At 38.3% G+C, this 26,637-nt stretch overlaps 1 protein-coding gene and 1 pseudogene across 2 annotated transcripts in view; one reads left to right on the top strand and one right to left on the bottom strand.

Annotated features, from left to right (window-relative positions):
* The window catches only part of LOC146472607 (uncharacterized), a 104,875-nt pseudogene that overhangs the window by 70,338 nt on the left and 7,900 nt on the right, over positions 1-26,637 (top strand). The window contains exon 2 of the transcript XR_014866555.1: positions 23,624-23,682. The product of XR_014866555.1 is annotated as an uncharacterized LOC146472607 (transcript). The remainder of the gene's footprint in view (positions 1-23,623; positions 23,683-26,637) is intronic.
* On the bottom strand, positions 371-23,549 carry LOC146472612 (bromodomain-containing protein 8-like). The gene is made up of 28 exons (XM_085119364.1): positions 23,491-23,549; positions 23,315-23,411; positions 19,444-19,528; positions 18,749-18,798; positions 18,358-18,389; positions 17,846-17,936; positions 17,361-17,441; positions 17,020-17,150; positions 15,912-15,993; positions 15,327-15,522; positions 14,404-14,676; positions 13,453-13,579; positions 11,338-11,519; positions 10,235-10,331; positions 8,891-8,949; positions 8,002-8,079; positions 7,380-7,602; positions 6,363-6,424; positions 6,221-6,256; positions 5,079-5,344; positions 4,621-4,707; positions 3,985-4,053; positions 3,111-3,153; positions 2,930-3,015; positions 2,226-2,274; positions 1,775-1,835; positions 923-966; positions 371-560 (listed from the first exon to the last, which is right to left on the bottom strand). Exons 1-27 carry the CDS (start codon positions 23,513-23,515, stop codon positions 947-949), a joined length of 2,688 nt encoding a protein of 895 aa, XP_084975490.1. The 5' UTR covers positions 23,516-23,549; the 3' UTR covers positions 371-560; positions 923-946.

Raw genomic sequence — 26,637 nt, forward strand, 5'->3', positions numbered from 1 at the left:
TGCATGCATAATTTTGCCGTCTCTTTGCGCGCGCGATCTGAGGAAAAAAGTACGACTGCTCGCAGTCATATGCCCCATTCACACCAAGGCTTAAACACGTTTAAAAGCTGTTTAGTTAAACACAGTTTAAAATTGTTTCCTTCATAAAAGCTGCTTTGGGATTTTTGTCGACTACAGATTTAGCACAAATGAAAGCGGCATAAGTTAAAGCTTACTCGAATCTTATGTCAAAGCCGATGGTTCAGCTTTCTGTTAACAGTTTTTATTTTGTTAAACCTGGTTTAATTAAACATGTTTTGTTGGTGTGAATGGGGCTTAAAACTTTTAATGTGACGTTCATATTCACAAAATTGAATTTGCCAACAACACCTTAAAACCAAACCCTTTTTTATTTTCAAATTTCCTTTCTTTAAAAGTAAACAAAGCAACCAATACAGCTTCAATGCTCAAACGATTTTTACATTTAACATGGATATGTTACAGCTTTTAAGCTCCGCTTCCCGTCTGACCGTTTTCTTGACTTTTTACTAATATACACTGAGTCAGGCTCTCTTGCAGACCTAAAGAGAAAAGAAATTATTTTATAATTTTTACATTTTCAAAAACTACAGCCTTAAATAATTTGGTTGATTCAAGGAGGAACTGTTCTGACCTCAAAGCAGGGAAATTTGTAGTCCTCGCACCGGTATCTCATCTTATTCCAGGGTTTCAGGAAAAAGAGCTCTTGATTATATCGTAAGGAAATTTATGTCAGATCAATGTAAAAGAAATCTTCGTTAGACCCAAGACACCAGATGAAAGGATAAGGTAGGGGGGACAGAAGGAGCTTTTTCTCTAGAACCCGGATAACCTTATCAAAACTTGGCTACTGTCTCTCACAGAGTTAGCTGCTTGTCCCTAAATGCATACAATTTACACTTACCATGGTAAAGGGTACAGACGGCCCTCAAAGAAAGATGTGAAAGACTGAGAAAAGAAAGAAATATATCATCACCAAGTCAAACAAGTTACACTGTCTTAGTATGGTCACTTTCTATCATGTGACACATACTTTTCCTACCCGGGTGTTATGTTTTGTACGGTACCTCACAGCCGGTTCCTTTAGATTTGACTACAAGTACAAGATTGATTATGAGATTAACTTTCCAAATCTAGTTTTCTTGGTTTAGATAACCGCTTGTCACACCAATCTTGTTTCTAGGATCTTCTTATCTGCTGGTATACAACAGGAAGGAACGAGAGTTCTGGGGGTGTAACTGGTGTGAAATTTAAAAAGTCGTACTCTTACTCAACCTCAGTCATACTCGTGCTCTGATCTGAAGGTCCCTATTGAGAGGGATTCTGCTACAAGGCTAATATTTGACTGTCCCTACCACCAGCTCCCAACCTGTAGAAACAGTTGCTGACCCGTGTCAGAGCTCCCTCACCCAGTCCAACAAGAATGAGCCTTCAAGGGTCGGAATTGTTCTTGGTGTCATTGACACTAGCTCCACCACAACGATAAGGGGACACGCTCGGTTAAAATAAACTTAAATGTCTGATGCGTGAACGTGTTGAGATTATTAACTTTTCAGAACAGCTGACATCGCTGTTTTCCTTTTCATGTCAAGGTAAACGGTTGATAACAAAAACGTTGTTATCGTGGTTTTAGCCTTTGAAGTTCTTTGGGGATTACAACCCAGGGAGCAATAACAAAGCATCCCAGTGCTTTAATAGGGACTCTTATACAAAAACGTTTTCATACTCTACATATAAAAGTTGTTAGTGTTCTTACCATCCTGCCGGTGACCTCGCAACATCTTGGAATCCACCATGATCTGAGTTGCAATGTACGACTGAAAGAAAAACGGAGATGGTATTAGTCTTACTATACAGAATCACGTCGGTATGAAAACTGGTCATCCTAAAAGTGGTTGAGAGTGAAATACATTTCTGAGACTCAAGTTACTAATGCAATGAAGGCTGATTTAACAACGTAGGTTTGTCGGTACGATATCGTTACCATATTGAATAAAAATCGATTTATGTATTACGACTGCGACGTATTTTATGTATCGATAGGCGCATTCGTAAAGCGCGGGCCGTAAAATCGTGGCGTATGAATCTGCCGTTAGGCTGCAGAAATTGTATCTAAGTCAAAATACGAATTAGTTTCACAACTGTAACATCATTTCCCCCTAAGAAAGCACCTTCAAATGTCATTTGTCGTCATTTATAGTCCTTACCTGAATCTGCTCCATAACGTCGTCACGCATTTCTTCAGCCATGCGGTATCTGTGAAAACAAGTCAAGTTTTAAAACATTAAGGAATTTGCTCGTGAAATGAATTTTTAAATGGGCGAAATCGTGGAAGTATTGTAGCAACACACAAAAATAAACTGCTGGTAATCCTTTCGTCCTAACAATCGTCGTGACGAAGATAATTCAGCTAATTTTCTTTTTCGTCATGTGCACTACAACTTGCATATGCGATCAAGTGGAATGTGAACACCGCCAACACCTAGAAGGCATTTTGAGTCAACAGAGAGAACAACGTTTGGACTCTAATAAATTGGTTTAGGAAAGCATCAGAATCTGTTTCTTAAACACATTTAAATTCTTTTCTTTCCGCAGAACCTCTGAATTATTTTTATACTTTCAGGTCAGCTTCGAAGGAATGATAAACCGGGACACCAAAATACTCCATGGCGGCCTACGGCGTCCTTGTTGATTATAATCAAATTTTGGGAGATATTCCGGATATTCCAGACTCAGAATACCTCGAAAAATTAAATTAATTCTTCTCAACATTAACAACAATTCGATTCTTTTACTTTGGCCTTTTGGATATGCTTTCGTTACCGGCCAACAGATACAACATAGATTTTTCAGCTTATTTCTTTTGATGATACACAGAATATGTCTAAAAAAAAAACGCGCCCAAACTTACACATCGTGGTCAGCGCTGTTATACATAAGAGCGTTCTGGAACATTAACATCATGTCTCTCTGGAACTCGCTTGTTGTACGAATGGTCTGTCAACAAACAACGCAGTAAGCATTAGCAAGTCTGGGAAGACTTCTCAGAAAGCAACCAGTTCAAACATACATAGACATGCTATATTCCTTACCCCATTTTCGATGTTCTTTTTTATTGTTGACAGATCCATTGGTCTGCAAGAAAAAGCCAAAGCGACTGTTATCGATTAACTGCTTTGTAATATAATGTCTGAAGCCTCAGCGGGCGTCTCAGCAGGTCTGGGAAACGTGACTTGACACTCCATTGGGTTAGACTGCAAGCAGTCCCTTTCTCAGTGGTCAGTCGAGAGGGTGCGCTCACAGCGCAGCGAGACTATTTCGCGCGACCTCTCGACTATCCAGAAACCAGATATGTAACTACAGTAGCAGCTCGGCTACCCTGAACTCTCAACAGGAACGGAAAATCGTTCGAGAGAGCGGGGAGGCGGGGGAGCACTCTCAGATATCTTTTTGTTTTTAAAAAAAACCTGAAAACTGAATTTTGATACAATTATTTAGTTCACCTATCAGTTCTCGTGGAGTATGCTCCTAATGCAGTCACTACTAAATAGGTGTTCATACTGTTTATTACTTTCAGTGTCCTTTTTATCACAAACAAACAAACAAACAAACGAAAACGTGGGCCAATTAAGGACAAGCTCAAACCCTTCAGAAAAATTCTTTATTATAATAGTGCAATGCAAGGTTGTTTTCTGTCGCCGCACAGTTGCAGAAATAAGGTGTAAACGGAGGTATTTGAAGGAGATAGCGGTATCGACCTGTGCCTTTCTAATACGCCAATTTTATGATGACTGCAACTATTAAATTTGATCTCGTTTTCTTTTTCAAATTCAAATTTTGTAATCGCATTGGAGAGCAGAGAACAATAGCTCTAATTAGCGTGAGAAAATAAAAAAAAATGAAGGATTCTGGTAGTTGTAGCGGTCAAATGTCCTATTTAGCAGTAATCACTCATCAGCAGCTGACCTGAACACAATGCTGTGGTATCCCGGTGCCTCATCATCAGTGACTGGGTGAAGGAACACGTTGGCATACCTTGACAAAAACAGAATGTTAGTTACATTTGCCAAATTACTAAATTTAAGCATCGCTAGTAGTAGCCAAAGATAATTTGGGATTTTAAGTTCTGGGCCTAATTGTAGCTGTTTAAAGCGGACATCTGGGATTAGTGTCCGATTCGATTCTGGTTTATTGATCAATGATGTGAGTTCTTGTACTACATTTTGACGGTGTCCCTTCGATATCATTATCACTAGACAAGCTATTCAGTAAGATAAACAGAAAGCTTGCTTAATTGTTAATCATGGTTTAGTTTTCACCAGCTTTCTAGCAACTAGATCCTGAAGATTCCCAATGTCAGGACTTGATTTTACGCCACAGTGGAACGCCACCTTGAGATACGACGCGTGGAACGTTTGTATGCTAGAAACAGCTCGGAGAACTGTTCGCATTCAAGTGGCGCCTTTGCTAAAATGCGGCTTGTTTATTCTGATATAAACGGCCTTATCGTTTAGTATCGTTCCTTTGGATAAAACTCGACAGCACAACGAACCTCTAACCAGTTCATATACGCCAAAACGTGGTATCACAAAACATTCTTACTTGTGATTGGCCACCGCTCTCCAGACCAACATGATCGACTTCTTCCAGGTTTTCTGCGCTTGAAGGGCTTCTTGTTCATCACTGCTTCTAATATTGAGAAATAAAATTAACTTAGGTCAACTCGAGAGAAATGACACTTCATTCTGATTGTTTGTATCAAGTTGTAAAGGCCTGGCTTGCCGGCTTACAGAGTCCTTTTCTTCTCTATTTTCGCTCCGGCCAATCTTCCAGGAAATATGACGTCGGCAGAAACCACGGCATTGACGATAAAAATGTAAATAGCCGAAATTTGGTAAGATTCTCGACACCACAAAACATCCAGCATCCAGTACGAGGAATAAAGATAAATATGTGTGAAAGTACATCTAGTTTAGGTTCATTTAAATAATTAATCCTTCAAGTTTTAACTTAAAGAAAGTTAACTTGAACTTAAACTTTAAAAACTTCCTTTAACGTACCCCTGGGATACTTGAGAGGAGGGGCTCCCAGGGACTGACTCCGAGCCCCCGATGCCTGCCCTATCTAGCAAGAATTCCTTCATGGAGGCCCCCGGTTCATCTTTCTCTGACTGACTCCTCTCCCCTGAGTCTGACACTGCCTCGTCCCCACTCTCCCGTTCCATCTCCTCGTCACTATCATCTTTCTTGTCTTCTACAATGGAGTCGTTATCTTCCTCATCCTCGGCTTTCTCGGATTCTACGTCCACAGACTCAAATTTGTTTTCCTTTAAAAGAGAGAGAAAGAAGGGGGGAGGGCAGATGGTAAAGATAAAGTTTCAAAAACGTCAAAAAACAAAATAACACAAAACTAAAAAACACCACAACTACCAACACATTTCAAAAACAAATATCATCACAGAAACGCAATACTCAAACCACCGCTATTCTAGTTAATAGATAAATTAATACATTTTTAATATCGATAACCAATCAGATTTCGAGGACATCTTTAAAAAACTCAACTCGAGTTCACCAAGATCCTTCACTCAAAGCCTTTAGTGAAAGGCTTGAGTTGTTGTTTTCGTTTATAATAAATGAAAGGCCATTGTGATTTTAGAAAAGAAACCATGAAAACGATTCGGGCTTGAACGGGATTTGAACCCATGACCTCTGCGATGCCGGTGCAGTGCTCTACCAACTGAGTTATCAAGCCAACTGGGAGCTGGTCATATCGTGAGTTCATAATATACTAGTGGAGGAGGATGAATAGATGAAAAATAAATTTCTGTATTATCAATTACGTGAGCTGCGAATGAAAGATTTCACAGACGAAACATCGTGGCTGTTGTGAAGACAGGCAAGCAAGAAAACAAGAAACAAAACTCATGTATTACCGTTGCGTTGCAACGGTTATATTCCAACGCTTACGATTCAACACTCTACAGCTGCGGGAAAGCTTTCTCTGCCATTTCACACTTGGGTAATGAAACATTTATGCATGGAAGAAGAGGGGAAGTTGTCGCGATAAAAAAAAGTTGTACAATATAAAGCTTTCGAAGAAAGCCACGTAGGGCGGTGGTGGAGACCACAGTCAAGCATGATAAAGACGAAAGGCTGACAGGCTTCACTACAAAACTGATATATTACTCGGATACATGTACCTCATCATGTTCCTCTTCAACATCACCCTCATTGTCCTGCAACAGTAAAGGGCAAAATCAAATCTAACACAAACTAAATTATCGCTCGAATTAATAGAATTCACAGTTTGCCAGTGGTGGCTAAAAATATTACAGTACTCACCGTCGAGGTCGCCGATTTGCTTCGATTTCGTTGATTCCTACGCGCCGCTCTGGGTGGTCTACCTGTGGAAGCAGAATACCACATTTTAGTATGTTATCAGCGTGGAACAACCTGGGTTCACCTGCTAATGGAAAAGTGTCAACCCTTTTTAAAGTCCAAGCGCCAATGACCTGCCTAAGTCATTGTCATTAATGAGATTTGGGAGCGCAACTCTGACCATAAACAGCTCCAGCAAGAAGTGGAAGGGATTGGATCTGAGGACATAACCGCGACTGAAAAGAGGGGAGAGTGGTTACCGTTTCTTACCGCCAATTTGGATTTCTTGCTCAAGTGAACGATGCAGAAAACATCTTTTTCCTAATGACAATAAGTGCCACCTTGAAAACCAGCTTTTTCACTGGAGAAATTCCATTAACAACACTCCCCCTGCAGAAGATACATTTTAAATGTCTTTGCTTAGTGGAGTGAAGTAGGAATGAAGAGTGAAGTACAGTCGGCATTGCTTCAGCCACATAAACTGATGACGAAAATTTACAGCAGGATACTGTGGGCTGCTTAAGCAGACCTGAATGGAAATCTTTTTTATGTGACCTCTGCCGTCATGCACAACAGTTGTTCACTTGTTACATGACTAAACTCCCCATGTATATTCTGTCTCAGAACGCAACGTTTTGAACACAATCTCTTAACATCTACATCCATTAGGGTTCTTACTGAAAAACACATGCGTCTGCGAATACAGCCGCCAGTCATTGCTCCCGCCGCTAAAGGCGTTTGCGAGTAGACACGGACTCATTTGTGACATTCAGAACCATCTCACATGTTAGTCCCAGCTGCAAGAAGTGCCCCTTACCAGGTCTCCCGGTTAGGGTTCTTACTGAAAAACACATGCGTCTGCGAATACAGCCGCCAGTCATTGCTCCCGCCGCTAAAGGCGTTTGCGAGTAGACACGGACTCATTTGTGACATTCAGAACCATCTCACATGTTAGTCCCAGCTGCAAGAAGTGCCCCTTACCAGGTCTCCCGGGTTTGGATGCCCGCTTTGGCACTCGTGGAGAAGAGACTGGGGTCTCTATGCTCTCAACTTTGACTTCCGGGATGCCCGCTGACCGATCAGCGCTTGCTCGTCGAGTACTAGCCTCGCTTTCAAGACTGTTGTCGGTTATTTCTGTAACGCTGGTTTTCTCCGCATTTTTTACTGTCGGCTCAAACTTTTGGGTCATCATTTCCTGTACCACCTTGATAAAAGAAGAGAGAAGAAGGTGAAACAATTACGATTGACAAACAAAGCTAATTATTCATAGGTGGGAATAGCAGTTCGTCATTGACCATTGATGCTTGGATGTGATGTCCTCTGCCCAAAGTAAGTTGTAATTTGTTTTGTTAACCAATCACATTTACATCTAAAAACATTCAAAATAAGACATTGTGGTGCTGCTCCATCTTTTGTTTTACTGTAAAATGCTTTCTCGGCTCACTCCATTTACGTAAACCATGAAACGGTCGAGTGATTTTAAATCGTCCGATAACGCGAAACTGTAGCATTATACTTTGATTTTAGCTTGAGAATACCTGTTCGCGAAAAACAAACTGCAAAAGCCTTCATGTCCAGCACCCCCTTACTTAGTTCAACTCACCTTTCGATCAGCCGGAGGGGTGGTGGGTGGGGGTGTAATTGCTATAGGGGAGGGCAGGGTTGCAGATAAAGCAGCAGCCTATAAAGAAAACCAAATAATTTTGAGTTTAAATGTTTACTACAAAAAAAGGCCTCAGTGGGGGTGGGTAGAATTAGCTGTGCTCACAACTGAACTGATAAAATCAGCTGTAAGAACTGGTGTTCCTTAATTGTGGACAACATTTTTGCTCAATACGTTCAGTAGACTTCTTTTATCTTGGACGTCCCAAGGAAGCAGGGTATTGCTCGCTAAAGCAACAATTGAAGATAAATAAAAGTCTGGCTCATCCCGAATGGACATTAGGTCTGGTTAATTGTTGTTTTTAGCTGGTGAGGCTAGGAACATTGCTTGCAGTTCTCTTCAGTGTGCGATGCTAATCCATTACAGGATAACACCCCCCCTCCCCCACCCCCAACATTTTGTTAGAATTCCCTACTGGTTTAGTGGAACCTCTTTGAGGGTAAGGAGAAACAATGTGAAATAGTCTCTTGCCAGCAGAGACTGAGCCTTAAACTACCTTGACCTTCCAATCCTCCAATCACAAGTCCAACTACTTTGTTACCTTGCTTTCACAGACATTTGCAACGACCAGTGGTAAATTACTGTAAAACATTATCCAGGAAAAAACAAAAAGGGATGTGCAAGAAATAATAGCAGGTTACCATATATGTACCAGCACACAAAAAAAAATGACAGAGAGATGATTTAATAAAGTTGACAAGCTGTGATTTGACCTTGGTGAAACCTTTTTGTTGCACAAGCTATTAAAAGTTCATCAGCATACATTAGGAGGAATGATTGGAGAAATGAAAGAAAGCTAACAAAGATTGCATGTTACACACTGACTCACCTTAGGGTTCACAGAGATGGCTGGCATTGATGTGGACACACTCAATACTGCTTCACTACCTGTCAATCAAATAATAATGACATTAAAAAAGCTAAGCCTAAGTCATGTGCAATTTTCAATTACTTTTATGGCTTAAATCTTTTCCAAATTGATTAAGCTTGAAAATAGTAAGGGCCCCATTGAATATCACTTTCGTGATGTGGGCTCCCTGTATAAGGATTGTTATTATTATTATTATTATTATTATTATTATTATTATTATTATTATTATTATTATTATTATTTCTCTTTTTCATTAAATTCTTATAGGTGTCCCCAAGTAGAAGAGGGTAGTTTTCCTTGGCTAGCACTAACATGTCAATAAAGTTGATTGATTGATTGATTGATTGATTGATTGACTGATTGATCGATCGATTAAATAACATTGCATACTGAGTTTGTGTGCCATTAAATGTCCAAACAAAGTGACAATACTCTGCACACAGATATCTCCTACAGATTTCCTTAGCTTTCTTCATCAGGAACGAAATGGTTGACATCCGCACACAGGATTTAAGTATTAAGACCAAACGGAAAGAGTAATTACGGGCTTTTGTAAAGTTGAAACAGAATTACTGACAATTTCAGGGGTGGTGAAATGTCTTTGACACAAAACATGTCTTGTAAAATTTTTGTCAACTTTTAGGGTCTTGTAGCCCTGATATTATCATGATGTCTTCTTTGAGTCTTCATTTCTTTTGCAAGGCTAGGAAAGTCTCAGGAATACTTATTCTGCCATCTGACAAAGTGTGGAATTCACCATGTGCCGCCCTTATATGTAATAATATTGTTGCTGATATATAAATAAATCAACTTTGTGTTACGCAGTTGGACAGTCTATTGTGACTGACAAACCTGTGGACCTCAGATTCCAGATTGAATTGGAATTTGTAAATGCTGTTTTTTTTAGGAGAGGGGAAAACCAAAGAACCCAGAGAAAAACCTCTGAGAGCAAGGATGAGAACCAACAACAAACTCAACCAACATATGAGGCTGAGTCTGAGAATCAAACCCAGGCCACACTGGTGGGAGGCTAGTGCTCTTATCACTACACCATCCCTGCTCCCCTTATCGTTCATTCCTGATTGACTATAGACCTTTTTCATAATTGGCAGCCGATTTATTATCCTATTCAATATAGCCCTACTAACTTCCTTTTAGAGTAAATATTCCCTTGAATTTTGCACATGCTGACGAAGCTAGTAAGGCTGATTTCCATGAAAAAAAAAAGAATAATTTATCGGCTGCCATTCTGAAAAAGGTATATTGTTGAACTCAGACTACAAAAAAGCATCATATGCATACCTTCAACAGATCCCCTTCCACCACCAATAACAGACACAGAACCATCCACTGCTGTCCCTGTAGACTCCAATACTGAGGACTCCACCCCTCCAGTGGCCTGCAAAGTGTTCAAGAGTCTGTTTGATGATAGGAAATCTATGACTGGTCTAAAGATTAGCAAAAATCAAGAATTTTCTGCGCAACCATTTACAAAGAGACAGTGTTGTGACATGATATAAGCGCAACTAACATGCAGAACTGTTATTAAGGGCCATAACCCATAACAACAGCTGTTAGGATCTCAGTGATATGGACAATCTTACATGCTGATGATCAAGTTATTTACAAAGTACGGTTAGCACATTTATTACAGATGAGAAACATTAATAATTGGTAGCTTAAAACATGGACCCTTCAACCACTGACATCAACATAACAGCTCTCCTTAATGGTCTGTGAATTTTTATGTTTCATTGGGAGAAAAAAAATACCATACAAGTTATCTTAAGTCACTGCACATTGTGTGTCTGCTCTGGTTACAATATCATCATTGCACTTCCTGAAATCTAAAATTGGGTTTAAAAAATGTGTACAATAAGCTTTCTAAATTCTACTTCAGTCATCTTTACCTTGTTTTCAAGGATAATTCAAAGGGTTTTATACAAGGTAGTCGTACATGTACGTGTCTTGCTGCAGATAAGCCCTATCTTGTCACAGCGACTGCTTATCATGTATGGAACCTAGTTGCCCTTTTAGTTTTTGATCAAAATACTAAATTAAACAAGAAATTAGCTTATTACTTTTTCTAAAAATGCAACTGGCCCACCCAGAAAAGGAACAAACGCTTAGTAAAGTTTTTCTTTTTTTGGTGCATGAAAGTGAACCAACTCAAGCGAACCACTTGCAGTTGTAAAAAAGAAGAAAACAGTCAAGCATCAATACCTCTCTCATGTAGGTCTCTTGCATTTTAAATAAAAGTAATAAGCTAATTTTTTTTTTATCTAGTATGTTACTAAAAGACTGGGATCATTTTTTCATTCAAGCCAAAAAAAGTCACTTATTATTTTCTTGCACAAGATCCTTCATTTATTAATAAGGTTTTGTTACTGTTAAGTTTATTATACCTTAGTAAGTGTTCCTCCATGCGAGGCTACTGAGTTCCCAGATGAAGATGCTGACGGTGTTTCAGCAGCTAGTAGTTTAGAAAGTGTAGGTGCGCTGACTGATGGTGCTGCGGTTTGTGGTATGTTTCCTTGTCTCTCCCTCATGGAGTCCAGTTTTTTGGGCTCCATGGAGGGAGATACCCCTAAATAACACACAACAACAACATCGTCAATGTTAAGACTCTGTATTTTGTCAAGCTGAAATCTCTGTTTTGTCAAATGTGGCACAACAGTTTATGTCTCTTTCTCAATAGACCTTATTCGCTCTATATGCTAATTTCCCAAAACATGATATTCTCTGGGGAATTGACTCTGTCATCTTGGAAGTAAAGAATGCATGCCAATGTGAATGTGACTACATGTAATAATTTATTATTCTAAAAGAGACTACCTCCTAGAGTACTGACACATGATCTGTAATAGGGCAAGTGAATAAGGTATATTCTTGTTCGCAGTGGGTAAAATCTCATCATTAAAGTAAACTGGAGAGTGTATTGGTTGACTGAGTGGGAGGTCAGGATGGCAGATAGTTCTAAGTTCATGATGTACATACCATGTGCTACCATGACTGAGGACTGCATATTTGTTTTCCTGTCTCACTTGCTTTACCTCAGTCTTTTATCACATGACCAATTTAAGACTTAAATATATAATTGCATTCGACGTAGAAAGAACACACTCCTAATTGCACACTCCATTTGCATTTGGAGTCGAGATGGTATGGGACAATGAATCAATGGATCTTGGGACTTGTATCTGACATCCCCCGCAGATTTTGCAGGGGCAGATGACATCATTGCCAACTTGGCAAAGAGCCTGGGATCAAGATCATGGAAGGCACTCCCTAATCTTTGATTATTACTAGTTTTGCTTCATATGGGATATTTTACAACTTGTTATGATTTTTCAAAGTAAATAATGTTAAATTTGTTTGGTCTCATTTTATTCATTTACCATAGTTGGCAGTCAAAATTTAATCATTACATGTCACAAAACACTTTGCAAATATCTCATTGTTTGGACAGAGTGTATGTATTTCTATCAGGGCCACACAGCTTTTTCCAGACCCTCTTATACTTAATGAGTACAGCCCTCTTTCAGGGATCTTCTGAATATATTTTTGCCGGGAAAGCACATTTAATTATGTTAAGGACGGTGCCTACTAATAAGAAAGTATTTTTGTGTGGTTTATGACTATGCAGGGAATGCAGATCTTAGCAAGGGCTATTGAAATCCAAAAAGAAAATTGGGGGTAACCATGCATTTTTTAGAGATAGTGAAGCAGCAAGTATTCTAAAAAACAGTAAAATACAAGCAGTGTATGGCGTTTTTTTTCCAAATTGAAGCTTTATTATCTCTGAAAAATGCATGGTTGCCCCAAATTTTCTTTTCGGATACCAAAGCACTTTCTAAGTTCTGCCTTCTCCGCATAGTTTTAAACCGCGCAAAAATATCCCTGTATTAGTAGGCACCACCTATAGGGAACCCGAGTATCTCGAGATGCGCAGAACATAAGTGCAGTAACAAAAGTAGGCACCGTCCTTAAGGTACACATTAGTCGTAAGACTAGGTGCAGTACCTCCAAGAGAAAAGTACTCCAGACTTGACGAGTGAGTTTGATACACACCAATATTATAAGTAGAGCTGTAAATTGTTTACTATTATGAAACAGTTTTGTTATTATCTTAGATATAATGATGGCCTTTAATGACTTTTACATGTATTAACATTGCCAAGTTCCAAACATAAAAATACTTTAGGGGATCATGCATTCTCAGCTGTGGACCCTAACCTCTGGAACCAGCTGTCTGTGGACATTCATAAGGAGGACAATAATTATTATTTTAACAAGTTTATTAGTAAAAGTTTATTGAAGACCTTTTGGCTTTCTTTCAATTCATTATGCTTTTTGTTATAATTTTTATTCATATAGAATTACTTGTAGCGCATTATTAAAATGTTAATTATCATAATAATGATAATTATCATGATATCCCTGTAAAATCTGGGTCATGATTTTATTTATTCTATGACAATTGATGGCTTGAGAATAAGTTTATGAATGAGTTCTCTCACCTAAAAAATGATTCGCATCAGAGTTTTGCGGGTTGAGGTTTTGCTGTGATGCTGCAGCATGTGGTGAACTGTGTGGAGATGGAACCTGAGCTGGCTGACTACCCAGGGAGGAATGGCGCTCAACATCCTGAAAAACAGTTACAGGAACCATGAAGGAAATTCCACCACATAATGAAAAGTAAATAGCTGTATATTGCCTCAGAAATGTTATGATAGGAAAGTTAGTTTTTGCCATGAGTACTTTAGCACATTTGACTGTAAAACTGGTTAATTATCAACCAGTTATCATTAAGTTTACTTTTTACAGAGTTAGCACCAAAATAGCAATACAGTGTATTAAGCAGCAAGTGCTGGGCCCCCTTGCCTGCTAGGAAGTTCAGTGTGACTTAGGCAGCAAAAAATTAACTGCAGATGGAAAATTTGAGAGGGAGTCAGAATTCACCAAGGCACAAGTCAGTTTTTTTTATTAGGAATGTCACAGCACTACCATCTCCAGTCTGCCATCTTGCGCAGTATTGTACCCAACCGTAAGTGAAATTTGATGCTTCAAACACTGGGAAGGAAAATTGATATTTCCGAGTAGGCCTGTGTCACTTACTGAATAATACACAATTCTCATATATTAAAACAGTGCAAAGACTTGATTAATATAAGTAGAGACAAAAGTTTGTGTATGTGATCCCCCTCCCCCTCATGCAGTCTCCCTGAAGCTTGTGACAAAAGCATGATAAAATAATGAACAAATGTGGACACATGAACTATTGCACTCTCTTGATGATTTTTTAAACTTTATGTGGACAAAAGAACGGGACTTTCATTCAGGGCTGTTCTACTTTTTGGGGCCTAATTTTAGCCTAGTGGGACTCTTTGGGCCTAAACATGTGGCATCAGTTGCAGCCCCCTGTAACTAGGATACCTCAGCAACTCATTCACACTCAGTAGCATATTCACCTTGGTTGATGGCAAATCCTGCTCTGTACCACTGCCCCTTCGTAACTGTTTATCGTCTTTAGATGGTGGCTGTGATAACAGTGACACCAAAGTAGATTCAGTGGAACCTTGTAGGCCTGCCAATGCTGTTTGTGATGTGCCTTGTTGTCGTGTAGAACTTGGAGGTACATGATCTGTCCTTCTAGGAGACACCTGAGGAGGCACCATTTCACCATGGGAACCAGATAACCCTGCACCTACAAGGTCCACATCCATTGGTTCCCCTTTAGAAAGCTGTGCATAATAGATTTAAAGTCAAAAAGCCAACTAAGAAATTTAAAATAGAAACAAGCAATCACAAAGTTGACTGACGTTTCGATGACTCTGTGTCACCATTTTCAAAGTTGTGTAAGATTGATTATGTGGGTAGTTATATCGAGAAAAGCTTGCAGAAGTTTAGCTGCATGTGATTAAAAAGACAATTTGACATGCAGAGGGTGTTAATTATGAGGTAAATAGTTTTGCGTTAGGTCCTGGTACAAAACATTTAGGCACCCACAGCATTTTCGTGGGTACCCCAGGCTACCAGGCTCCTATAAGGCATCAGCCTTGGTTAGAATGTCCCTGCTGGAACTTCATATCATCCAGTGACACTGAAACATTGGTGATCTACTCAGAACACAAAGTGTTATTGAGTGATGTTTTAGCATATATTTCCTCAAATACAGTTTTTTAATGTTATCACATTTTCATCTTTCTCAATACCACTACTAATAGCAAGGTGTCATTAAATCTGAGAAGCAAAAGATTTGTTGTCTTTTTTCTGACACCGTTGCAATTTCATGCAGCAAAACTCTTCTTGTCATTCACCATTCACTGTGCCGCTTACTGGAGCCTTCAACAGACTCGTGTTGACACACACAGCATTTAACTTCTCTTTTTACCTGAGCACTGCTTGAAAATACTCCAGTCTGCCCCAGCCCACCAGTGACATTTCCTCCATGTCCCAAAGAAAAACTTCCCCCATCTCCTGGGGATCGATCAGAACTGGCGGCCAGTCCTTCTGTTGTCTGACTCAGGGGTGAAGAATGGGAAGAGTGGCTATGTCGTTGTTGAAGCTGTTGTTGATATCGCTGAAACCTGCAAGAAATTCATTAATAGCATTTTTTGTGTTCAAATAAGAGCCACTTTTAAAGTGACTAAACAACCAGTCTTTGTTTAATTATTTTTCCCTGACGTAATAATTTACTACTTCTCCACTGAGAACAAGAAAAGTTCAAAATACTAGCAGCGATGTGAAAATGTTGCAGGCTTTCTTTTCTTTGGTGTTTGGTACAATGATTGGCACCAAAACAAACAAACAAACAGTGTTTCAGATACAGGCCCTTGTTTGGCAAAGAAGGTTATAGAATGGTCCCTTGTTTGACAGGCATGAAGCCATGATGCTCCAATGTATAAGACTTTTGGATTGACTAAAGGAGAAACAGAGTCATTTAACTGTGCATCTCAATGATTAAGACTATTCATACTTTGGCGTTGGTTTTGGAACTCTCAACTGCTTTCCCTTCTGAGGAGAAGACATTGGCTGACTTCCTGGGGGTTTGGGAGTATCTAACATAAACAAAAGACTGTTAATTTTAAGTTCGCAAACTCCAGCAATTTATAAATCATTGACATCGCATAAGTTTGCTTTAAGAATGCTGGACAAAAGGCATTGGAATTCAACACACGAGCACAGTGTGTTGAATCCCAATGCAATTGTTAGTGTAACACATGTTTTAACAAAGACATTGGGATTCAATGCACAAACACATACTTTCTACTTCTTCTCAAAATGTGAGACTTGCAGTATCTGTTATGGACAAGCCCCCTCTCTCCCCTCTTCCTCCAAATCCACATTGAAGTGTAATAAAAAGCATCCTGGACAGGGGGCTCAACAGTGCAAGGGGGAGAGGGTGAGGCAAACAATGATACACATAACAGAGGAAGAAAGTTTGTCCATGATTTTCGGTAGCAGCTCTGGTTTTTGCTTGTTCTCAACTGTCTCTTTTTCTGGTTTTCTCTGTCCTGATTATCACTATGATGATCTTTCATCTACAGGGTAAGATCTTACATCAACAGTAGGTCAACATATTTATCATCCCATATTTTATCCACTTTCAAAAATTGAAATAAATTCAATTATTGAATTTACCAATATTTGCAAGCAGATGATAATTGAAGGGCTTGAGGCATAACCAACTTACAGCGCTTCTTAGATTGTTTTGTTCTTTTTTAGCTCAGAATCTACTGGATTTTTTGCATGTGGTCCAGCCCTGAATCCTTTAATAGAGACTCTTGCCACGGGATTTTTTTGCTTTGTTTTGGGAAAAATCCCACAGATACTGTACCAAAACAGCAGACAAAACATAAAGGCAATGTTTTCCAAAGGAATTGAAGGCCACACACGACAAATCTGGCAAATCAGAGCTAAATCCACAAAAAAGTGATCTCAAAGCACTATAGGCAAGTTATGGCCCAAGCCCTTCAATTGACTTGTACTCTCGGTGAGTTGTTATCTTTGACTTTTTAATCTTATAAAAGAACCTAATGACTGTGTGGTACATAAATTACATCCACCAAAAAAAAGACCGTCACCTGGTTGTATCCCTTGTTGTTGTGCACCATGAGTTGTAGGGGTGATGGGTGTAGTGGGTGTGGTGGGTGTAAGAGGAGCAGATCCATCGCCCTCCGGTTGGGGCACAGGTGGTGGTCTCATCTTTTTCCTTCTAAACACAAACATAAGAAAATGTGTAATCAGCTTTATGGCATGTTATAGTATTTACCATCTTTAAAGAAATGTAGTGTTATGTTTAAATAAGCCTGGCGAATAAAATGATAGAGGTTTTTTTTTTCAGTCAGTGATGCAGGCATAATCGGAAAATGAAAATCTGTATTGAATAGTGTTAAATCAATGCATGAAGCACTTAAAAGCTTACAATTTAATTTCATCCCACAGAGCTGGTAGTTGGTGATCCAGTTTCCCACTTCTGACCTCCTCTATTCTGTCTTTCAATTTTCTGCAAGAACAAAATTAATATTTTGGAATGATCAATTTTGTAACTTGAATTGATATCAGTGAGCAATAATTGTGTTTTGTCTACAATACTCCAGTTATACAAAAATCAACAGCTGTTGCTTGAGAAGCCAAAGGCCCATAAGAAAAAAGAACTCACAAAACAGATGACTAAGTATGCGAGTCATGAGGAATGATCGTGCAACATACAGCACTGCTACATGGTGAAGCCCTAACATGCTTTTCTTTATAATCTAAGTTGAACTCATTTTGAGTAATTTGGTCTGCTAGTGTAATGGTGGCATACTGATGGTGTGACGAAATCATGATAAAAAACAGCTTAATTGATTCTTTAGCAGTATCACTTTCAGTTCAACTAACTACAGGTATTACACATTAATCACTTACTTGTAAGTAAGCTGATCATTCCGGATGGACTTCTTCAATTCCTCAATCCTCTCAAAGGTAAGTTTCCTGACGATTTGATCCCCAGGTGTTTCTAATAAAACAACGATAAAAGGAAAAGCTTCAAATCTACATGTATGTGAATGATGTATTATTCAGTGAATGACACAGGCATACTCAGCAAAAGGAAATCCAAGTGCTCCTATCAGGAGTTGAACCTAAGACCTTCCGATTACTAGTTTGGATGCTCTATGTTTATACCACTGGGCTACAGATGATAATAAAATTCTACAATGACGAAAAGTTTTGCAAGTTATATAAATTTAGAAAACTTTGATATCACACTAAAGCTATCTATTGCAAAACAAAATGCCCCAATCCCTTAGTGTATTTACTGTTAGTAGTTTTAAGTCAATGATCTCTAACTTTTGCAACTTACAAAATAGCTCTTAAGAAAATGATACAGTCTATGTAACTAACATCAAACAAATAATGCTTCAAGAAAAAATTCTTACCAGTGCCCCCTCCTTCACTGGTTCTTTTCCTCCTACAAACAATGAGACAATTTATTATTGGTTAGGTTAAAACTACATGTATATTTAATAACGAGCAAGACATTAAAGAAAGGTCAGAACCAGACAACTGCAACAAAGTCCAACACTTGAAATGAAAGTCAAAACACCAGCTTAGCCCCTCATAAATAATGTATGCTACTGTGCTACTGTGCTACTGTTGACAATGATTATATGTCAGTGGGTTAACAATGCCGTCAAGCTGGACTTTTTCTTTCTTTTTTTTTGGAAAGTTTATAAGCTTGAGAAATTTTACGCAGTCCCTGGACATGGTTCCCCATTGACAGATCTAAAGATATGAAGGATGATGTGATCCGTGCTACCCAAAACTTACTTTGGTGTGTTCACTTTTTCAAGCATTTCAGAGTAATGAGAAGCACAGTTCTGTGAAGAGAATAAAATTCATAACATTATACTTAGTTGGACAATCATCAACCTTTAACCAACAACCTAATTACTGCAAGGCTGTCTTTTTGTGCTTAATACCACCAAGGACATGTATAATTATGCATGGTTTTGGTATTTGAGGGTTTGGCAGTGCACACAATCTTGTACGTTTTCTAACAGTAGGGTCAAGTTTGGGCCATCACGTGGAAGGCAGAGTCAAGACAAAGACATGGCAGACACACAAACAACAATAACATTTGGTGATCTTTTTCTTCTTGTTTTGAATATAATATTGTGGTATCATCACAATCTCAAATGAATACTTTAGAGAAAGAAATAATGTGATTTTTCCATGCAAGTGGCCTATATTTCATGCCAGGTCCTCAAAAATCTTCACAGAAATTATTACAGTTCAACTGCTTCTGAAGTGTTTGGCTTCAGGTCATCTAGAGGAATATTTAGACATTCTGGTATTTCAAGCATTTGACTGAGTTAATGTTGACATGTACCTGTCAACTTACTAAAAATTTACTAAAAGATTTACTAAAACTTAGTAAAAATGTACTAAAACTTACAATTTACTAAAAGATTTACTGTACATGTATGCATACAGTGTAGTAACAAAATGGTATACTGGTATACCTTCTGTGAAAAAAAGTCTGGAGGCCTTTGTTTTGCACAGCATCCTGTTTCAAGTATCGGTTTAATAGTACGACTCACAGAAACCCTGGAAACAAAAAAAATATATAATTTTCCCCTTAGCTGTCATTTGAAAAAGTTACCATAAAGGTTGAAGTCTGTAATGCAATAATGTGTTATTCAAGAAAGTAATGATTTCCTCCCTCACAGAGGGTTTATCTCAACTCTCCCACTGCTCTGGTAATTCCTGTTTGGCTTCAAAATCATTACAGCAACTTTCATAGTAGAAAGCCTAGGCTTCATTTCTTTTGCTCTCACGATCACATGGTTTTAATTCCGAGAAGGAGGGATTTAGCACTTGTTTCTTTGGTAGTTGGTAATTAAATAAAAACCCAGCAGCACAACTGACACGTTCGGAAACGCGCTTCCGGTCCAGTGGAGCAGGAAGTGCACTTCCCACCAGTATTCCATGGGAACACGGTTACTCAGCTCAAGATGGCGGATAACCATGGTAGGACCAAAGGAAGGAATTAAATTTCACTTGAGGTATAAATTAATGTATTTTTTTATGTTATTTTATTTTTTTGTACTTACACTAGGAAATTTTGGGGGTCTTCGTTTTCGAGTTTTTGGGGTCTTAGGGTCTTAAAGTCTTAGGTCTTTGTTTTAGAGGACTTCGTTTTCGAGACACCCCGGCACACAATGCCTTTGGGGGAACATGGTCCTTGAAAAGTTTTGGCTTCTATAAGAACCCCTCCCTCTTGGCATTTCCTCTTACCTCCCCACCCTATTCCAAGGTGGGTATACATCTGAAAACAATGTTGCAGATAGAGGCCTTTCTTCATGCTGTACCTGCTATCCCAACTGTCTTTGTATTTAAATGCAAGCTTTGTACATGCTTCAAAACTGGGTAAAGTTTTGTGCCTGCTCTGAACTCAAAGGTACCTGTAACCACCTTTCTGGATATTTAGTAAGAGCATAGCATAGGTATTTGAATTTTTGGCCTTGAGAGATCAAGAAGAGTTTGTATTATTTTTCTACGCATATTGGCAGTTATACTACCAGAGGTCTAACCAATCTCATTCACCCAAGATTAAATAAATACCTTTGTTAGGAACCAAAATGGACCCTGTGGAACTATCTTGGTTGGGGGCAAAATATGCAAAAATTGGAAACAAGGAGAAGGCAGTCTGGGTTAATACTTATGTATAAACTAACTCATGGTCTTATTAATATAGATAGCCAGAATATTTAATTCAACACTCCGAGAGTCACATGAGGGGAAGCAATCAATTTAAATTTTGCGCACCATATGTAAATAAAGACGTTTTTAAATTTTTCGTTTTTCCCAAAAACTATAGCAGACTGGAACTGCCTCCCAGAGGCCATTGTTTCGTCAACCTCTTTGGAAATTTTTAAACATAGGTTATTAGCTTTTCTTAAGTATTAGTAAATAGTTTATATAGTTTTCTTTATTTGACTTTTATATCATTATTTTTTATATTGATATATCTGTATTTTATTCATTTACTAATGTTATTATTTTTTAAGGGTTGGTGGGATGTCTAATGATTTTACTGACCAAATAACATGTAAATGTAATGCATGTAAATGTAAATGTAAGCGTATGGGATTTTGGCCACATTTGAACTACTGCAGTTATAGACTTTGTCCAAATTTGTCCGATTGAAAAGGTAATTTGCCATATTGATAAGATTACTTCTGTAAAATATAGGGAATAGATTCAGACTTTGGTGGGTGTAAACAAGGTTTTAACCCTCCCTTTTAATCCAAATATGCAAATTCACCAAAAAGTTATGAGCAACATGAGATGAATCTCAATGAAAGTCTACAGATGTTGTAACATCTACAATGTTCCAATGTTCATCAGTTTCGAGCGGAGTCACTGTCGGGAAAGAAGCACTGATGTGCGTGATATAGAATATTAACTTGGAAATTTGATGAACAATGTCACGAAATAGTAACGCAAGCAATACTTTAATAATTAGTAAGCAAAGCAGATTACACAATTGTACTCCGGCAAAGTCCGAAGTTAATACACTGCATGACAATGATGTAACTGCACGCATAGTGTTAAGCTAAATAAAGAAGAGAAACGCGTGAAATTGTGTAATTGAAAGCATTAGTAGCATTACAACAGTGTAGGCTTGGGATTATACCGTGCTCGTGATTGTAGTAAAAATACTTGTTGCGCAAATAGAACCTAGTAAATCTTAGTACAATTGTAATGTAAGATCAGATCGAGTAAAAACGAATTATGAACAGAACTGTGCATCGCGAATATTGTAGATTGGATCAGAGATTGTCAGATTGTGAATGTTAAATAAATCTTCAGAAAAGGAAAGAATTACAGTCCTCTTCAGTTTGTGAACCGGCAAGTGCGGAGTTCATGAAAGATTCCGCGACAGTCACAGTGGTTCAAAGTCACCCAGAATCCCATACATTTATGAGGGGGACCCTGGGGTGACCCTGTGATCCCCCTTTTATGCCATCAGTGAATCGGATGCAGACCTGCCAACCCCTGGTAAAGGAAATCTGGAGACCCAAGAAAAAAAATCTGAAGATTCTACAAAAAATAGTGAGATTCTGTTTTTTCCCCTATCAAACCCCTTTTCCATCGAGGGAAGTCAACAACCTCATTCCCAGGACCTACTCCCCTTTCAAAATGGCGGATAGAAGCGCGAGAAAAACGATAAGTTATTGAACACAAGCAAAAATCACAGCTTGGTACAAAAATTAGTCAGTACAGTGTTTCTCTTTATTAGTTTATCTTTTTATGGCACTAGCATTCCTTATAAATATTTCATTTTTATTCAACAACTTAATTTATTTCATTTCAGAAAGATTTTTCCCCAAAACGCGTGAAATTGGGAGCCTTGTTGTGAGACTGTGAGGAATGACAAAAAATCATGAGACTCACGGCAGAACCGTGAGAGTTGACAGGTCTGCGTGCTGTACTAAAAGACGGATCTGTGAATCTTCATTGAAGTGCACTCCGTGAAATCAGAACTGCTAAAATCCTTGATTGTGAACTGTGAATACACTAACACTAAAGAAAATAAATTGTTAATTTGTACCATAAACAGCCTTCGTGGCTTGATTTAACTTCAGCGACACTTCCTATTAAGTTTTTTTTTTCTCGGTTGTTTTAAGTTTTCTAGTGATTAGTAAAAGGATTTTAAGAAAAAAAATTGGAGGGATGTAGCTGTGCCAGAAAGCGTCCAGTCGCGTTTTAAACTTTCCATACATTTGTCTGTATTTTTTCCCGCGAACTATTTTTAGTAGCAGTTTATGGCTGGTTCGCTGTACAGACAAATGTATGGAAAATTCAAAACACAACTGGACGCTTTCTAGCACAGCTACATCCCTCCAATTTTTTTTCTTAAAATCCTTTTACTAATGCTAAAAGTTTCCAATTCATGAATTTTTCAGAAGCGATGTTTTATAAAAATTATTTGACATCGGATTTCCATACAAACACTGTTATTTCAGCCGTGTTTGCCTACTCGTCAAAATGGCGTCGAAAACCGTGATAAGGCCTATTGAGCTTATTTTTTTCTGTATTTATTCTCTCATTTTAAGTATTTTTTCTTTTAACCTGCCCTGAATAGCTCGATTGCTACCTGTGGAAATATAAAGCGTTGTCTGCAAATGTTTGACTATCTGAATGAAGTTGTAGTTGTTGAAATTGCAGCAGCACAAAATATGTGACACGATCGGTTAAACAAAAGAGAAGTTCCGATTTCCGTAGTTATAGGGTATGCTAAGTATACCTTCACGAGAAAACCTTTCACGACGATAATTCGTGTTATTTTGCGTCAAACAACATAAAATTAAAGTTATGTTTTCTCACCAATTTTGATCTCCACTTCGAACCACTGACGAAGCTAGTGTTAGTTTTTCTCTTGTCGTCCATTCATCAGGATTTTGTCCTGGAGGCAGCTTGTGCTCTTTGAAAGTAATGAAAAGAATACAAACTTAGATATAGAAAAGGCGAAGTCAGCTCTTGGAATAACAAAAGCGATTTACTTTGACTAAGCATGGAGGCCGCCATATTGTTTCTATTTGGGAAGACTATATGGGTTTTCCTAACATGAGGTATATGCCTCGTGTAGAGAAAGTTAGTACGTTATGTAAAACCACTTACATTGTCCTCACCGAGCTCGTGTTGTGGTTTGCAATGTAAGCAGTCAGATATGCAGCAAGGTGTCTTGATCGAAGGTAAGATAAGCTTTTCAGTGTATTTTCACCCACATCAGAGGTCTTTGGGTAATGCTATTAATCAACAAAGACAAACAAAGGGTGATTTTAGCATACAAATTAAACCGGTCAGTATAAAATGCAGACTGCAGATTGCAGAATGCAGACTGGGTATAAAATGCACATTAGGTATAAAATGCAGACTGCAGACTGCTGACTGGGTATAAAAATGTGCCGCCCCAAAGGGTAGGAACCGGCTGGAAAGCAAATTTTACTAGAAATACGTGACTCGCAAAACCTTGCGAAACTAGGCCTGGGTGGAGAGCCCTCGTTACTTGTATTGTAGCATCAAATTAGGATATTTAAAGGTTCCTGAACATGGCAACTATTTTTATGAGCATGGTGTTTTCGTAGTTTCACAGGTTAGTTTGCGGTTGAAATCTTTTTCTGACACAAGGAAATGTACAATGGGCGTGCAGCGCTGTCGTGTTCGATGAATTTATTTCCCAAAGAAAATTATTTTACCGCGGCCACAAAACGTGTAATTTCTTCAATGCAATCTTTCACAAAAAAAGATTTCTGGAACAAAGGGAAAAGATTCTGAAGAGATATTCCATCCAGTGAATATTGATGCAGTTGAAATTTGATCTGGCAATGAAAGCAAAACTTTCCCGATGTATGCAAATTTTGCTCCAACAAAGTGCGCCTACCGCCAGTCTGTCTTGCTACCTGTTGCTGCCTAGCAACCTTCTCTTTGTCTGACGTCATTCATACTTTGTTTTTCACCATTGCCAGGCAACACTGCGGACATCTTCAATGAAATATATATTTCAATTTTTTAATTTTTATTGCTTCCATCACTAATACATTGTTGTTCATGATAACCATACAATACTAATTAACAATTAGATTATGAGCTCGAGATTTCTATCGCGTGATAGTTGATGAGGGCGAAGCCCGAATCAACTATCACGCATAGAAATCGAGAGCGAATAATCTAATTGTTTTAGTATAAATCTACTAGTTGTTCAAAACTAAACCAGTAAATTATCTATTTCCTCATCGCAGACACTTCGAAAATGCAAAGAAGCGGCCGCCATTTTGTTGAAAATCACTACTCACTATCTATCACAGAATAGATAGCGAGTAGCGTAGCCAATCAGAGAACGGCATTCGTGATAGAACACTAGTAGATTTATACTAAATAAAAATAGTGATGAGGGAGTCTATAGAAAAGCAAAAAAAATGCTTGAAGTTATAGATCCCTTTAGATTGAGGTCAACTGCAGCTTAGCTAGATAATTATTATTGACTAAAAATAGTTTTAATGATGAGAAATAGAATTGTTGACAATATTCATGTATTCTTATATTCATATTTACACATCTGGTATTATTACTAGTCAAGATTTCAAGAAAATAATCAACGAAACAATAAAATAGAACATTGTACTTAATTAGAGGGAAATATTTGCAACTGCTGATTTGTCAAGAATATTTGTTTTGATTTTTCTCTTATACAAATGTAATGCTTTGATTTTTCGTGTTTTATCATCAATGGTGTTCCATATTTTTGGACCTTGATAGGCCAATGAGTATTGACCAAGTCTGGAAGACTTTCGCAGAAGGTGACAGTCATTTGCATATATTTATATATAAACAAAGAAACAATACAATGATTGCTTCACTCAGTCGCACGAGTGCTCGATGCAAAAACATGCAGAGCGAAGTATAAATTTAAGATAGAAAATGTAACACAGTTACTCGAGTTTCACGCACTAAGCGATCATCAGACTGAACCGTTGGAGTTTGGAGAGTTATAATTTAAGGAGGGCGGTTCGATCGATCTTGCTTCTGATTGGCTGCGTAGAATTTATATTCATGCCTGCATTTTGTAATTAACTCAGATCGTTTATTAAGGAGGGTAGATTTGTCAGCAGATAGGATGCAGAGCTTCTCAGATAAGCACAAATTGCAGCACGAGGGATGTCCGTGATATCGATTTGCTCTTTTGATAATGGACCATTTGATCATGTAACTTGTGCCATTATCCTTGTGGTCCCAGATACATGTATTTGGAGAGAACAGTGTCATGTGAATGTTTGCGGTGGTTGAAGGAAAGCTTGTGGTTGTTATATCGCGTTTTGAAAGTATGCTCCGTTATTCCTATATAAATCTTCTTACCGCCGGATGTGGTGGTGACGTCTGCCCTGCAAACGATACCGCTTGCAAGACGCGCCATCGAGAGGGCAAAGGTCTTTCTTCCTGCACTGCACTGCACTGTTACATCGTAAATTTATATCTATATATAAATATATTTTTGGCTCGAATTCGCGCGGCTTAGCTTGGCTCAGGCGACAAATTTATTAACCTCGCTATGCTCAGGCCTTTCCCCCCATGCTTCACGAGGAATAAAATTTGACTTTTGAAATGTTAACTACAGTAGATAAATTAAAAGTAAGTAACGCTGTTTGACGTTTCAATGTTTCAAACATTATCAAGAATGAAGAAAATGTTGATGTTGGGGTTGCTAAGAGAGTTGAGTTTGAATAAATGAAAACTCATTCGATGGCATTCCTGCATGTTTGATTTTTATGCAAATAAGTTAGCAGAATACTTTTGCACGAATCAAATCCGGTTCCACGTTTAACAATGGTTTGAGCTCTTGTATAAACAACATTTCATAAATAAGGCAGTCAAATACATTCCGGCACTTTTTGACGACTGAAAAATTGTCCACGATGGTTGATTTCTCGACCCCATGTTGTTTCATGCGTATGTTCGTTAATGGGTTGATAGAGGTATCTATCAACGCATTAATGGACGTACAACCTCAAAATCTTTGATTGGGAAACATATGAAACAACATGGGGTCAAGAAATCAACCATCGCGGACAATTTTTCGGTCCTCAAAAAGTGCCGGAAAAAATTTGAAAACAATTAATGTGCCAATCAGTTCAAAGCTATAACACCCCCCC

The sequence above is a fragment of the Pavona decussata genome, unplaced genomic scaffold (genome assembly GCF_977016875.1).
Source record: "Pavona decussata unplaced genomic scaffold, jaPavDecu1.1 SCAFFOLD_98, whole genome shotgun sequence".
Lineage (NCBI taxonomy): Eukaryota > Metazoa > Cnidaria > Anthozoa > Scleractinia > Agariciidae > Pavona > Pavona decussata.

Excerpts from the sequence above, each read along its gene's own strand:
- LOC146472612 (XM_085119364.1), bottom strand. The coding sequence starts at position 23,515 with ATGGCGGCCTCCATGCTTAGTCAAA. Across the intron at positions 17,442-17,845 it reads AATGATCAGCTTACTTACAA|AAAATTGAAAGACAGAATAG; the intron begins GTAAGTGATTAA and ends TTGTTCTTGCAG. Across the intron at positions 15,523-15,911 it reads GTTCCAAAACCAACGCCAAA|GTTTCAGCGATATCAACAAC; the intron begins GTATGAATAGTC and ends AATTTCTTGCAG.